Here is a 16,682-nt window from a genome sequence, read left to right on the forward strand (position 1 = left end):
AAAAGTCAACACTTAAATAGTATATAACTTTTCGAGTAGGGTATCATTTTTATAACTTAACTAAAATTTGGTTATTTGTTTCTTCTTTTGCCTCGCAGTTTTAATAATTTCCTAATTTATCCTTGCTGTGGCATGACATTTTGAGTATAGATGTCTAGATACAAATAATGTTGATATGATGATGGAGTACCATTCATAAGAGTGTATGCATTTCTTGAGTTCAATAGATACAATTGATGTCGATGGGATACGACTATTTGGGTGGAGCTGATTACACATTGAATAAGTGCATGCGTTCATTGTCGGACGAATAGGGCGAATCTTGTCGAGTTGAATTTTTGTTTTTTTTTTTTTTTTTTTTTTTTTCCTTCTTTTTGGGGTTAGAATTTAGTTTTGCAATGAGGTGCCTTAATGCAAAGGGATGGGTTTGATATCTCTATTACGCATGTAACTCAAGAACTGTTCAGGCAACTCCTCCAAGAGTGCTTCTACTAAGCATGTCTCTCCACCTGCATCAATGCCATCATCCAAAACATACCATACTTTAGAACATAATCCATTTGGTTGATGAGAAATTGATTTTAATATGCATATGATTAACTTACTATGTATTTCTCGCATTGAAACAAATTGTACGATATCTCGTGTAGCTATACGACCTGTAGAACTCTCTAATCGTTGTCCATTATCCGCGTCAAGAACCTATAACATGGCGTTTTTTTTTTACGTTCTAATACCTTAATAAATAACCGAGTAGCTTTGATGATTGGTATAAACGAATACAATACCTCCATTTGTTTAAAATCTGCCCCTCCTACTCCTACTATAAGAATTGAGAGTGGAAGATCAGAGGCCCTCACCAAAGCTTCCGTTGTTTCTTGAAGGTCAGTTAAGACTCCATCCTAAGAAAGTAGATGAACACAAAATTATTTTGAAACTTTACCTATTCCAATCTTGAAATTCTTGCTAAACAAAGGGAATTGATGTTTATTGTGAGCTTACTGTTATAATCAGCAGGACAAAATACTTGTTTGTACTGGCAAATAGAGAGTGGGCAGCAATATCTGCAGCCTTATTGATTACTTGGCCGAATAAAGTAGGTCCAGCCAATCTAACATTGTGAAGAGCATTTGCATATGCTCCCATTATGCCTTCCACTCCTTCCACCTGCTCCCAGATGTCGTGTTAATATCATTAATCGATGTCGTGTTAATATCATTAATCGATGTCGTGTTGATGAGTTTGCTACCATTTTGAAAGTTTATAAGCTAAATAAACACAATATGATAGGAAGATAAATAGAGAACAGTAAGAACCTCGGGTTGAGTTGGAATTTCACTTAAGTTGAAACAATGTGAAACGTTGCCATCTAACGTTCTTGCCCCGAAGCCCCAAGCTGGAAAGCGACGATCAGCGTCGTAAAACTGAATTACTTCCCCTACTTCAATTATGGCCTGCCATAAGTTCAATAGTTTTAATATACTTTTTCTGAAGAACTGTTTAAACATCAACACTGGCACAAAAATGAGACCAATTACTGGAAAGTGCTATTGAGAAACTAAGCATTTATTGTGATAATAAAGGATAGGAGGCTACTGGCTAACCTGCTGGTAACTATTCAATCGCCCAGTATGGTCAATGTAATGCAATGAATCTGGATTGTAAGGATTTCCGTTTGAAGCTGCAAAAAGTATTCAAACCATGAACCAAACAAGAACTAGAAAAAACAAAACAAAAAAGGAGAATGTTCTGTTTTTTTCTTCTAGAAATTACCAGTAAAATCAACAGCGACCATAAAATTTAGCTGAAATCCACTGGAAATGTAATCAAGAAAGCTGAATTGTGTTTTCTGAACAAAGTGATCTACAAACAGCTGACCTTTTAGAGCCTAACAAACACAATTACACTATATCAATATGAAGAAGAATTAAAAAGAATAGATATTAATAATTTACGGAGTTGTTAGAGATCAGACCTTCTCATAGCCACCACGAGAAGAAGATGGAATAACAAAATTTGCACCACTTTTTTCACTGTAAAGCTTTTCAAGATCTGCCATTGATTTCTGGAGCTTACTGAACAGATGGAATCCCACACATGAAGAAGCATTAGTTAATAAATCGAAACATAATTCTCAGAGACAAATTCAAACTTATTCGAGTACTTTACGAGTTATTGAGTCTTAACCTTAGAATAAGGAAGCTTTTTAAAACTAAAACATAACTTGTAACAGCCCAAGCTCACCGTTAGCAAATAGCAAATATTGTCCTTTTTGGGTTTCCGCTCAAGGTTGTTAAAACACGTATGCTAGGAAGAGGTTTCCACACCCTTATAAAAAATGTTTCGTTCTCCTTTCCAACCGATGTGGGATCTCACAATCCACCCCCTTTAGGGCCTAGCGTCCTTGCTGGCACATCGCCCGATGTCTAACTGTGATACCATTTGTAACAGCCTAAGCCCACCACTAGCAGATATGGTCCTTTTTGGGTTTTCCCTTTCAAGCTTCCCTACTAGATTTTTAAAACGCGTTTGCTAGGGAGAGATTTTCACACCCTTATAAAAAATGCTTCGTTTTCCTCTCTAACCAACGTGGGATTTCACATAATTTATGGACCATCCAATGAATCATACAAAATTTAACCAATAAACTACTCAAAATCTACTCATAGAGATGTGTTCGAACCCTACCACGAAAATACTGAACCTAATCAAAAAGTCAAGAAAGAACAAAAGTACTGCTAATGAACCTCAAAATGTCCAAGCTCAATTAATAAGCATCAACAAAACTAGAAGAGCCACTACCTACAGAAACAATCGCATCCGGGCACAAAAATGGGAAGTTTAAGTTTTAAATTAACATGGTAATGAACCTGAATTCTGGAAAAGTAAAGAAGAGGGCCTAGACATTAATGAATACAGGATACTTACCCAATTAATTCATGACTGCCATTGCTATTGAAATCAAAACACTCAATGACCAATGGGTTGTCCTGTATTAAAAAAAAGCATTAAGAAGCTTATGAAGTATTATTAATAACAAAGAGACCGAGACTCAGAGGTTCATATGCTTGCCTTGTTTCCAAACTTCTGCATACTCAAGTGTAAAGGTCTCCAAACAGGATTAAGATTGTCTTTAACCACTTCTGTTTTACAGATTGGAATTGAGCCTCCAGTTTCAACAACTCTAGACATTCTCAAGAAAGGGTCCTGAAATGAACAGTTAAACAAAGAGCACAAAAATCAAGGGCCTTCAGTGGAGACAACAACAGAGAATTTGATATTAATTTTGAAATAGTGAATGATGTGCTTAATATCGAGTGTTTCGTCGGTTGAGAAGATCTTAGGTTCAAAATTTGTTCGACTTTAGCATCAATATAATGAACATAAGAATTTAAACAACACAATGAAATGAGAAAATCAAGATTTAAAACATACGCTTTTAGAAAACACGTCTTTATTGTCAAGGTGAGAACAGCGGAGTACTAATTCAATGACACTTCTTGAAGCAACTGTTTCCTCTGCTCGAACAGTGAGAGAGCCCAAGTTTGTGGAACCTCCATGCCCATCTTTCAGATATAGAGTTAAACTCCGACTCTGTTTGGTTAGTATCTGCCATGCCAAACATCAAAGAGCCACAAAAGAAACATGTAAACACAATGTATTTAAAAGGGTGTTTAAAAACAAAACACAAACAGCCCCTGAGTTTTTACCTCCGAAAGAACACAACTAGCTTCTCCGAGAAAATCTTGGTCACTCAATCTAATTGTCTGCAAGGCAATGTAAAGAGAGGTTTACGCTAGAAATTATGAACAAGCAATGATATAGAAATTGACAAAGATAATGAACTGAAATAATTTATACCTTCACAGGGACATTGTAGTATTTAGTATCAATATCATACACACGAAATCTGGAAACAGAAACGCAAAGGAAAATTTAAGGGTAATGTTTGAAAGCTATGTTTAGAAATAAATATTAGTGTTCTGAATGTTTTAAGGGCACTGTGGTAAACATTTTGAATCCCCCCACAAAATGATATGAATAAGTAGAAAAGCAATATGAGAGAATATGGGGAAAAGCTTACACCAATGTCTGCACAGTCTCAAAATGGAATGCAACTGGCACTTTCTCTATCCACTGCGGGTTTAGGTTATTCAAAATAACTTCAGTTCTACCTATCTCTTGTAGTGCTCCATTCTTTTTTATGAACACAACCACCATTGGATCGCTCTGAAAATCAATAATAACAACCTTTGTAAACCATTGTAAATAGTGAAATAATTTAAAAGAACATCGTCTTAGCTGTGGAGGAATTGTACCTTTGAGGTAATATCACGATCAAGTAATTTTGATGCTGACAGAGAGAGCTGCAAAATTTCAAATTCAATAACTAAGAGAAAACTACCAAGGGAATGAGAAAACATGGTCAGGTAATAAAATAATTTTATTTTTCATTAATTTTTACTTTAATATATATATATATATATATATATATATATATTAATATTTCCCATTTAGACCAATGAGATAAAATCTATCAACAAAATTTATTTATTCTTCTTCATGTTGGATGATGATAGTCTCACATCGACTAATTTATGGAATTGTCATAAGTTTATAATCAAGGAATACTCTCTCTCGAGGCCTTTTGGGAAGCTCAAAGCAATATATGAGAGTTTAGGCTCAAAGTAGACAATATCGTACCATTATGAGAATCATGTTTGTCTTACACTTCAAATATACTAATAAAATAATAACAATTTAACTTTTTATTGTTGCCTTTTAAAAATAAAGATATAAACAATATTTTCTTATGAATTTCTACATTTTGTCGTGTTTCTGATTAAATAGTTTCTAAAAATAATTAAATTCAAATTAAAATAACAATGTTTTGGTGGTAAGGGTTAAATGGTAACTTACAATATATTAAAGCATTACTAAAATTATATTTATATTATTTATTTTTAAGCACGACTTCCACGCAGGACCCACATTAACATAAAAAGGACATAAATTCACAGATTCATAATCCCATATAAATGCATGTTAAATAATAGGGAACAAAATCCTTTTAAACTATTGATATTGAATTTTATGAATTAATTTTTTTTATAAAAATAAATTAAATTAATAAATAAGTTGTTTTTACTTCCACTGACCCTCTTATGATGAATATTTAAAATCATAAAATAAATATAAATGAAATAAAATAATACAAAACTAGACCATAAAATTAATAATAGCAAATATAGCCAGACATAAATTTAATAATAATATTCCCTATTATTTTAAAGGCAGAATATACGTTACGATATTTCCTCGAAGATTAGGTTATTGGAGGGAAATTATTCTCGGTTTGGTATTTCTTTGAAAAATTATAAAATTTTCAATTAAATTATGATTTCCCCATTAACTTTGAAGGAGACTTAATTATGGTTTTCCCCATTCCTTACGTTTTCTTCAGCCATTCGTCTCTAATTTTTTATACTTATATTTTTACTCTTAAAATTTACTTAAATTTCTCAACTTTGCACTAATAAATAATTTGATTTTAATTTTAACCAAAGTTTGAGTCTAATTTTTATTTTTTATTTTATCCGCACGTCAATTCAAATATCTATTTTGATAAATATTTTCTTAATTAGCAAATAAATAAAAACATGCAAGAAAATTATATTTTAAAATACCTTTGAAATGTCAAAATGTAAATAGATTTCAATTATGAATTTAATCCGTCTCTAAACATTAAAAAAAGTCTAAGAAATAATTTTATGTTTGTTAGTTTTTTTTTTTTTTTTCTGTTATGTTATCTTTTTTAAAATAAATAAATAAATAAACTGTTTTGGGATTGACAACAAAATACATGCACTTTCATTAATGACTCAAAATTTTAAAATTAATTAATATATTAAATATAAATTTTGTGTCAAGGTTCATCAATAATTTTGTATTTAAAATAAATAAATAATTTAATAATTAAATTTATAATTTTAAAAGTTAAAATTAAAGGGACAATAAAAAATCACAAATTTTAAAATGAATTAACTTATATTTTTATATAATAACATTTAAGAACAAAAAGAAAGTATTTTAAAAATTGATAAACTATATATGTATATATATATAGTTTAGAGACGAAATAAGGCTTAAAATCTGAAAATATTTGTAACTTGAAAAAAAAATTAAAAACAACATAAAGTATTTGGCGTGCGGCAGCGCAGAACGTACCTCAACTTGAGTGAACAAACCCTGAAGACCATGGGATCGGAAGAAGAAATCAACGGCGTCGTTGTGAGCAGCGTCATTGCTGTTCGTCACGGCGTTACCAGAACTCCGCTGCCCTCCTCCCACCGCCTGCTGCCCTCCTCTCACATCGGAATGGCAACCGCCCATATCCTCTTCTCCTCAATCGCGCAAAAACCTTCAAACAAACAGATGGAGAATCACAATCTCGTAATAATTAACATCTACAAAATCTCCCTTCCTCTCTCACTCGTCTCTCGCAATCGCAACCGGAATCAAACTTCAAACAAACAGAAAGAGAATCGCAATTTCGTGAGTCCGTCCAAAAATCTATCTCTGTGTGTCTCTCGTCAATCGCAATCGCAACAACAATCAAACTTCAAACACACAGAAAGAGAATCGCAATTTCGTGAGTCCGTCCGAAAATCTATCTCTGTGTGTCTCTCGTCAATCGCAATCGCAATCGCAACACTAATCAAACTTCAAACACACAGAAAGAGAATCGCAATTTCCTGAGTCCGTCGAAAAATCTCTCTGTGTGTCTCTCGTCAATCGCTAATCAAACTTCAAACACACAGTAAGAGAATCGCAATCGTCATCACAATCGCTTCCTCTTCCCCTCTCATTCGTGACTCCATTAACAAAAACACTAAAACTCAACAGAAAAAGAAAAGAAAAAGCCCTCACTCTCAATCGCAACTCGACTCAAGTACACAACAGCAATCAAACCTCAAAAGTAGAAACAATGGCTTCAGGATTCCGTCAAAGAGTCTCTTAGAAACCGAACCAAAGCGTGCGGTTACAATGTTCTTCAGCGATTGTAATTTACACGACGGATGGTTGAATCTGCAACTCTGCCCCTTGTATTACTGCAAAGAATGAAAATGCATATTGAATTAGCTATGAGCTTCGGAGACGGGTGTATTTATAGCTGTGTTATCTTTATCAAATCTTCAATTTACAATAACGCGCATCCTAGATCGTGGAATTACACTATTCAATTTTAATAATATCAATATGAAATTATTCCTTTAAATTAAATTAAATTAAAAAAAGACCCCACAAAATAATTTTAAATTATCCACGTGTTCTTAAATTAATTTTTTAATCCCGTGAAATTCTACATTTATTTTATTTTAAATGAATTATGGGATGGGATTTTTACATATATAAATTTTTTTAAAAAAATATTCCTTTTAAATAATTTTAATATTTTAAGTATGGGATCACAGAAACCTAATAAAGGTAAAATATAATATTTTATTGTATAATTTTCAAGAGCATTATGAAGACCTTGACTTTGTATAAGGAAACACATCCCTAGTTTCCAAACACATGTGAGGCAACTTCCTATGGGCGTCAACTCAAAGTCAAAGTCTACGCCTCTAATAATAGAATGTTCTTGTCGTTTTTTTTAATTCTTTTTTTTATTATTATTATTTTTTTAATTTTCATACCACCGGTGTCGTTGCATTTACATATATAAATATATATATATATTTATTTATATTTATATTTTTTAAAATGAAATGAGAAAAAAAAATTCAGGAACATCGTGAAATGTGAGATTTCAGACAAGCGGCATAAACCTCATCGAAATTATATTTACATTATTTGACACAAATTTATTGAATATTTCTTAAAATACTGTGTTACTCTTGTATTTCAAGCAGAGACAAGACACTTTTGTACGGTTGACGTCGATGCCGCATTAAAGACCATGTAGTTTGTGTTAAGGTAGTTGCATTTTGTTTATCTTAAAACTTTTATGCCAACCTAACCTCGTTTATGAAATTATTTTAAATAAATATTTTTGCGTAGAAAATTAGGATATTAACCAATGTTAGACTTTGAAACAAAAAGAATTTAAGACTTTGAATGACATTATCAAAGGACATAGAAATAATATATTATTGAGAAATTGAATGGATAATGGACATTACCAAAGGACTACAATAATTTTAAACTAAATATTAAAATTACAACTATTTAAATATATAGTTTCGATTTATAAAATTAATAATTTAGCGTCTAAGTTAGTTACATCTTTTTCTTGTGATAATCAAAATAATATTAAATAAATAATTTCCAAATTCAATAGGAAAGAATTATGTTGGAAAAAATAATATAGGTGCCCAATCCTTCCTCCAATATTTAAAAACAAAGAATGGAAATAATATAATATTGAAAACTAAAATGATGTTTAATACAAACCTATAAAATTCAAAACTGAAGGGTTAATCCCTAACACAAATGACAAATATACATTTAATTAACGCTGTTTAGTTCGATTAATAATGGGCAAATTAACGTAAGATTTGTTGTAAATATTATGGTCGAGAGTTTAATACCTAAATAATAGTGATTAGTAAGACATTATACGCGTAACATTCGGAGCAGCTTGAGTTAGTTCCTTTTTTGCCCATTAAACCGTACTACCTGATCATCAAATTTTTCAAAATTTCTAGTGATTATTAAAATAATATTCAAATCTTTTTTTTTTAAGGTAAAATTTGATAGTTAATTTTTTTTTTCTTAGTAAACAATGATGACTTTTATTTATTAATATGAAAAACAATTGAATATTATTGAGAACGGTCAATGTTTGATTAATCCACCACAAAGTTGTTTTATTTATAATCAAATAAATTACAAGGATATGGAAATAGTAATAAATGGAAATAACATGGAAAGATACCTATGATAATAAGGTAAATATTAGATATTTGCGTTATAATAAAATAATTATTAAGAGGATATTTTGGAGATATATTAGTTAGAATATAACTCAGATATCTAGGGAGTTGTTAGTATAAATTTGATTAATATTTATTTACAAGATTTAGTTAGTTATATATTTTTTTCTATTTTTAGGTATTAGTTAATAGTTTGTATCTATTTAAACGTGATAAACGTGAATGAAGATCATACACTTTTCCAATTCTATTTTCTATTTCTATTTCTTAACATGGTATCAGAGCATCGATCGTAGTGTTCTTAAATATCAAAATTTCCTGGCGGAATCAGCCAAATCAAGCTTTAAAATTTCGGATGTTGATTTAACACATCTTTACTATATGCATCACTCTTATCAGCCAGGATATTCACTTGTTCCAATCAAATAACAATCAAATTAAATGGAGCAAATTACCAATCGTGGAGTAAATCAGTTATGCATGCTCTTATTGCCAAGAAGAAAATTGGCTTCATTGATGGCACAATTGAGGAACCGCCACAAGATGCAAATTCAACCGAATTCGAACTCTGGAATCAATGCAACAGTATGATAATATCTTGGTTAACTCATTCTGTTGAAGCAGATATCGCTAAAAGCATTATTCACGCAAAGACAGCTCATCAAGTGTGGGTTGATCTTCGCAATCAATTCTCACAAAAGAATGCTCCAACAATTTTTCAAATACAAAACTCGATAGCAACGATGTCACAAGGAACCATGGCACTGTCAACATATTTCACCAAGCTCAAAGCACTCTGGGATGAACTGGAAGCGTACCGCACACCATTTACGTGTAATCAACGTCAAATACATATTGATCAACGCGAAGAAGACAAGTTGATGCAATTGCTCATGGGGCTCAATGAGTCTTATAAAACGGTGAGATCTAACATATTGATGATGTCTCCATTACCTAATGTGAGGCAAGCTTATTCATTACTTGTACAATAAGAGATGCAGCGACAGGTAACTTCTGAACCTACTGAGAATTTCTCGATTGCACCAGCAGTGCAAAAGAAAACAACATATTCAAAATTCGCCAAGGAAAAATCGTGTGAACACTGTAACAAAAGTGGTCATACAATCAATGAGTGTCTAATTCTTAAGTTTTATTGTAAGTTTTGTGATAGAAGGGGACATACAGAAGATCGGTGTCGACAAAAAAATAATTCTACAAGGACAAGACAAGTCAATCAACACAATCATCGTGGATACCGATCATCTGCAAATATGGCCGATGTTTCACAGTTGAATACAGAAGAACAGTCTCCTAATTCCATTCCAAAATTTTCTTCTGAGCAATTACGACAGATAGCACAAGCCTTGTCTGCAATCAATCAAAACCCTTCTGGTAATTCTGACAATCACATCAATGTTGCAGGTTTGTTTCCCATATCTACATTATCTGTTAACTCTGCGAGTTCTAATTCATGGATTCTCGATAGTGGAGCTACAGATCATATAGTATCAAAATCTTCTGTTATGACTGATCCAAAGGCTGCCATCATGTCTACAATAAATTTGCCTAATGGAGAGACAACACGTGTGTCACATACTGGCAATATTTTCCTTAGCTCTAACCTTAAGTTAAACAACGTTTTATGTATGCCTTCATTCAATTTAAACCTAATGTCGATCAACAAACTTACCAATAACTTGAAATGTTATGTCACCTTCTATCCTGATTCTTGTGTTATGCAGGACTTGGCTACGGGGAAGATGATTGGCTCGGGAAAACAATTTGGAGGTCTCTATCATATTTCTTCATCTCCAATCAAATCTTCAGCTCATCAAGTATCTCAGTCATCTGATTTGTGGCATTTACGTCTAGGTCATCCTTCTTTTTCTCGTTTTAAATTTCTAGCTGATCAATTGCATCTTAATAATGCGGGTTATTCTCATAATTGTAGTATCTGCCCGTTAGCAAAACAAACTAGGTTGTCTTTCCCAAGAAGTTCAATAACAACTCATTCTGCCTTTGATCTGATACATTGTGATGTTTGGGGATCACATAAAATTCCTACCCATTCTGGTTTGCGTTTTTTTCTCACTATTGTTGATGATTTTACTCGATGTACTTGGGTTTTTCTAATGCAACATAAGTCAGAAGTACATCATTTGTTAATGAACTTTGTTAAATTTGTTCAAACTCAATTTCATACTACTATCAAGATAGTTCGATCAGACAATGGGACTGAGTTCCTATCTTTGCAACCATTCTTTACTTCTTGTGGTATTGAATTTCAGCGCACTTGTGTCTATACTCCACAACAAAATGGAGTCGTAGAATGTAAGCATCGCCATATCCTAAATGTAGCTAGGTCTCTTCTTTTTCAGTCACAGGTTCCATTTAATTTTTGGGGAGAGTGCATTTTAACGGCTGTTTATCTTATAAATAGAACGTCATCACCAGTGCTATCTAACAAGACACCCTTTGAAGCACTCTACAAACGATCACCTACATTTCATCATCTTAAAGTTTTTGGTTGTAAATGTTATGTAACTATAGTACATCCTAAGCAAAAATTTGAACCTCGGGAAATTCCTTGTGTTTTCGTAGGATATCCTTATGGTCATAAAGGTTACAAATTGTATGACATGCAATCTCACAAATTCTTTATCAGTCGTGATGTTAAATTTTGTGAAGATGATTTTCCTTTTTCATCAGCTTCACAAACTTCGACATTAGCTCCTTCGACTCCTGTTGTTCCACTTCATGATCCATCCTACTTAAGCATCCATCCTCCACCTTCCATTCCTCCTTCACCTCCTATCCCTTCATCTACTACTTCGTCGTTTCCTCCACCTTCTTCAGATTTGCCCACTGATTCCAATCCTATCCCGTCTGATACATCAGATCCACTTCGACGTTCTACTCGCACTAAACAACATCCAGCTTGGCATAAGAATTATGAGATGTCTTCTGGAGCCAATCATTTAACCTCTAGCTCAAGTCCCGGCACTGGCACCAGGTATCCCCTTCATCATTACCTTTCATTCTCTCGTTTTTCTCCTACTCAACGTGCTTTTCTAGCTCTTATTACATCCCAGACAGAACCTAAAACCTATGACGAGGCAGTTGGCGACCCTTTATGGCAGCAAGCTATGAATGATGAAATTGCAGCTTTGGAACGTAATCATACATGGTCTCTCGTTCCTCTACCACCTGGTCATAAAGCTATTGGTTGTCGCTGGGTGTACAAAATTAAATACAACTCTGATGGTTTTGTTGAACGTCATAAAGCTCGACTTGTAGCAAAGGGATACACTCAGGTTGAAGGTATTGATTACACATAAACATTTTCCCCTACAGCGAAACTTACTACACTTCGTTGCTTACTCACTGTTGCTGCTGCTCGAAAATGGTTCACCCATCAGTTGGATGTTCAAAATGCCTTTCTCCATGGTAATCTAGACGAGAAAGTTTATGTCTTTACCACCAGGTCTTCGCCGACAGGGGGAGAATACAGTATGTCGGCTCCATAAATCTCTTTATGGATTAAAACAGGCTTCTCGCAATTGGTTCTTCATATTTTCTACAACTATACAAAATGCAGGCTACACTCAGTCCAAAACAGACTACTCTTTGTTTACCCGAAGTAAAGGTACTTCTTTCACTGCAGTTCTAATCTATGTTGATAATATTCTGTTGGCAGACAATGATCTCAAAGAAATTCAATATCTCAAGACTAGTTTACTCCAGAAATTTCTTATCAAAGATCTAGGAAATTTGAAATATTTTCTAGGCATTGAATTTTCTCGGTCTAGAAAAGGAATTTTTATGTCTCAAAGGAAGTATGCTCTAGACATCGTTCAAGACACAGGCCTTACACGAGCACGTCCAGACAAATTTCCTATGGAGCAAAATCTGAAACTTTCTTTAACTGAAGGAGAGAAATTGAATGATCCAAGTAAATACAGACGGTTGATTGGCAGATTAATATATTTGACTGTCACTAGGCCTGACATAGCTTATTCAGTTCGTATGCTTAGCCAATTTATGCATGAACCAAGAAAACCACATTGGGAGGCAGCTCTTCGAGTTCTGAGGTATATCAAAGGCATTCCTGGTCAAGGACTCCTATTGCCATCTGAAAACAATTTAAGATTACAAGCATATTGCGATTCTGACTAGGGTGGTTGTCGAACTTCCAGACGGTCTATTTCTGGGTTCTACATTTTCCTTGGAAATTCAATTATTTCTTGGAAGTCTAAAAAGCAGACTAATGTGTCCAGATCATCAGCAGAAGCCGAGTATCGAGCTATGACAAATACTTGTTTAGAGTTAACTTGGTTAGGATACATTCTTCAAGACTTGAATGTTCCACTGTCCGAACCAACATTATTATATTGTGATAATCAAGCAGCATTACATATAGCAGCCAATCCAGTTTTTCACGAACGAACGAAACACATTGAAATAGATTGTCATATAGTTCGAGAAAAGTTACAAGCTGGAATCATCAAACCGTGTTATATTTCGACCAAAATGCAATTGGCAGATGTTTTTACTAAAGCTCTGAGAAGACAGCAATTTGACCTTTTGAAGGACAAGTTGGGTGTGATCAACATACACTCTCCAACTTGAGGGGGAGTATTAAAAGGATATTTTGGAGATATATTAGTTAGAATATATCTGAGATATTTAGGGAGTTGTTAGTATAAATTTGACTAATCGTGTATTTTATTTATTTACAAGATTTAGTTAGTTATATATTTTTTTCTATTTTTAGGTATTAGTTAATAGTTTTATCTATTTAAACGTGGTAAACCTAAATGAAGATCATACACTTTTCCAATTCTATTTTCTATTTCTATTTCTTAACAACTATAATTTATTACTAAATATCCTTAACACCCCACCGCAAGCTAAGCGTCGGATTTAAACGAACGTGAAGCTTGAATCTGAAAAACTCAAAGAGGTCGAGAAACACTTTTCATGAAGATGCTAACAACCCAGTTCTTGGCCATCAAAAATTGCAGAGGGATCGCCGCTCAGCGGCGATGCTGCCTTGGCTTCGGCGAGAATATGTCTAACCCATGAAGAGGGATTGTCGCTTAGCGACGATGCTGCCTTGGCTCTGGTGAGAACATTTCTAACCCCAAGAAGTAGAAGGGGAAACCTAGAGCAAGGGACAAAGACAATGTTGAAGCCGGAAGAGTCGTCACATTGGGCGAAGGAGCCAATTTTGGCGAGAAGGGCAGTCGGAAGAGTCGCCTCATCGGGCGAAGAAGCCAATTTTGGCAGGAAGGGCGGCGACAACTTGGTTGGCGAATAGGCCAGTGCGGCACCCAGATTCCGAAGGTAAATCTCTGCAAAAGGTTGATAGGTTTAGGTTAGGGTTTATGTGAAGGATGAAGGTTGATTGGGAAGAAAATGAGAGAGACTATATTGGCCAAAGGGAAAACCGATTTGGTTGGAAAAGGTGAGGTTGTATGTACAGAGTATGACGAAAGGTGATTTGGAGGTCAATAGGGTGGAGCCGAAGAATAATCAATCGGCTCCGACTACGGCAGCCATGAAGACTGCCCCTGCGGCGTCAAAACCAGCAGGGGTGGTGGAGAAGAAGATTAGAGGATTCAAAAGCCATTGAAAAGAAAGGATCGGGGTTGTTAAACCGAGAGGGCTCTGATACCATGTGAATGTTTGATTAATCCACCACACCTAAATGGTGTGAAAGTTATCTTATTTATAATCAAATGAATTACAAGGATATGGAAATAGTAATAAATGGAAATAACAATAAATGGAAAGATACCTATGATAATAAGGCAAATATTAGATATTTGCCTTATAATAAAATATCAAATATAATATATATGGTAAACTATAATTTATTACTAAATATCCTTAACACCCCACCGCAAGCTAAGCGTCGGATTTAAACGAACGTGAAGCTTGAATCTGAAAAATTCAAAGAGGTTGAGAAACACTTTTCATGAAGATGCTAACAACCCAGTTCTTGGCCATCAAAAATTGCAGAGGGATCGCCGCTCAGCGGCGATGCTGCCTTGGCTTCGGCGAGAATATGTCTAACCCATGAAGAGGGATTGTCGCTTAGCGACGATGCTGCCTTGGCTCTGGTGAGAACATTTCTAACCCCAAGAAGTAGAAGGGGAAACCTAGAGCAAGGGACAAAGACAATGTTGAAGCCGGAAGAGTCGTCACATTGGGCGAAGGAGCCAATTTTGGCGAGAAGGGCAGTCGGAAGAGTCGCCTCATCAAGCGAAGAAGCCAATTTTGGCAGGAAGGGCGGCGACAACTTGGTTGGCGAATAGGCCAGTGCGGCACCCAGATTCCGAAGGTAAATCTCTCCAAAAGGTTGATAGGTTTAGGCTAGGGTTTATGTGAAGGATGAAGTTGATTGAGAAGAAAATGAGAGAGACTATATTAGCCAAAGGGAAAACCGATTTGGTTGGAAAAGGTGAGGTTGTATGTACAGAGTATGACGAAAGGTGATTTGGAGGTCAATAGGGTGGAGCCGAAGAATAATCAATCGGCTCCGACTACGGCAGCCATGAAGACTGCCCCTGCGGCGTCAAAACCAGCAGGGGTGGTGGAGAAGAAGATTAGAGGATTCAAAAGCCATTGAAAAGAAAGGATCAGGGTTGTTAAACCGAAAGGGCTCTGATACCATGTACATGTCCACAAACGGTTAAATGTTTGCCCTCCAATTTGGAATGCGTATCGTTTGTGCAAGCTTTTCTGGTTTTTAAAACCATCAATCATCTTCTTCACAAAATCCAATGTTACAACCTCTCCTTCTATCTTTGCACCAGTATACTGTGGCTCAACCTCGATTAGATGGAAATCAATGGATTCAGCTACTGAACGCTTCTCTGATTCTGGAACAGAAATTGCCTCTTCAAACTTAAGCTTCATGACTGCCTTTTCACATTCCTTCAATTTCTTAGCAGCATCAGGATCATTGGGACAGATCTTCTTGAGCTGTTGAAAATCTTTAAGTGCATCTTTGAGTTTCCCCATAGCAATATAATAACCTTTTGAATATCTAGGGTCTATTTTTGGAATAGGGGGTATGGGGCTCGAGAAGTGAAGAGGAAGAATGAGAGCGAGATAGAGACTTGAGCATAAGCTCTGATACCATGTTAGATGAACACGACTCTCCACAATGGTATGATATTGTCCGCTTTAAGCATAAGCTCTCATGGATTTGCTTTGGGCTTCCCAAAAGACCTCATACCAATGGAGAGTATATTCTTAGATTATAAATTCATGACCATTCCCTAACTTAACCAATGTGAGACACTTTCATCTAACACCTCCCCTCGAACAAAGTACGCTCTCCCCTTAATCGAGGCTCTACTCCTATAGAGTCTTAGTCATTTTTTACTACCTTCATACCTTTGAGGAGGCTTGACTCCTTTTTTCTTTTTGGAGTCCTTTGTTCGACATTCAAGGATTTGCCAATCCATTGACACCGCTAAGTTTAGGGCATGACTCTGATACCATGTGAATGTTCGATTAATCTACCACACCTAAATGGTGTGAAAGTTGTCTTTTTTATAATCAAATAAATTACAAGGATATAGAAATAATAATAAATGAAAATAACAATAAATGAAAAGATACTTATGATAATAAGACAAATATTAGATATTTGACTTATAATAAAATATTAAATATAATATATATGGTAAATTATAATTTATTACTAAATATATTTAACAAGAACTTTGA

At 34.6% G+C, this 16,682-nt stretch overlaps 1 protein-coding gene across 2 annotated transcripts; it reads right to left on the reverse strand.

Annotated features, from left to right (window-relative positions):
* Positions 1–168: 168 nt before the first annotated feature.
* LOC111492449 (protein BONZAI 3) lies at positions 169–7,144 on the reverse strand. 2 transcript variants are annotated; one of them, XM_023141789.1, is made up of 17 exons: positions 6,973–7,144; positions 6,229–6,421; positions 4,320–4,367; positions 4,085–4,230; positions 3,862–3,910; positions 3,711–3,767; positions 3,436–3,609; positions 3,073–3,207; positions 2,929–2,990; positions 1,976–2,075; positions 1,774–1,888; positions 1,605–1,681; positions 1,317–1,454; positions 1,003–1,167; positions 789–902; positions 606–702; positions 169–509 (listed from the first exon to the last, which is right to left on the reverse strand). In XM_023141789.1, the coding sequence occupies exons 2-17, from the start codon at positions 6,391–6,393 to the stop codon at positions 409–411; spliced, it is 1,743 nt and encodes a 580-aa protein (XP_022997557.1). In that variant the 5' UTR covers positions 6,394–6,421; positions 6,973–7,144; the 3' UTR covers positions 169–408. The 2 variants fall into 2 exon arrangements, with proteins under 2 accessions (XP_022997557.1, XP_022997559.1); XM_023141791.1 differs by having other exon boundaries at positions 6,931–7,144.
* Positions 7,145–16,682: the final 9,538 nt, after the last annotated feature.

This window comes from Cucurbita maxima, unplaced genomic scaffold, assembly GCF_002738345.1.
Source record: "Cucurbita maxima cultivar Rimu unplaced genomic scaffold, Cmax_1.0 Cma_Scf00017, whole genome shotgun sequence".
NCBI lineage: Eukaryota > Viridiplantae > Streptophyta > Magnoliopsida > Cucurbitales > Cucurbitaceae > Cucurbita > Cucurbita maxima.

Excerpts from the sequence above, each read along its gene's own strand:
- LOC111492449 (XM_023141789.1), bottom strand. The coding sequence starts at position 6,393 with ATGGGCGGTTGCCATTCCGATGTGAGAGGAGGGCAGCAGGCGGTGGGA. Across the intron at positions 3,768-3,861 it reads ACTACAATGTCCCTGTGAAG|ACAATTAGATTGAGTGACCA; the intron begins GTATAAATTATT and ends ATTGCCTTGCAG. Across the intron at positions 903-1,002 it reads TTGTCCTGCTGATTATAACA|GATGGAGTCTTAACTGACCT; the intron begins GTAAGCTCACAA and ends CTACTTTCTTAG.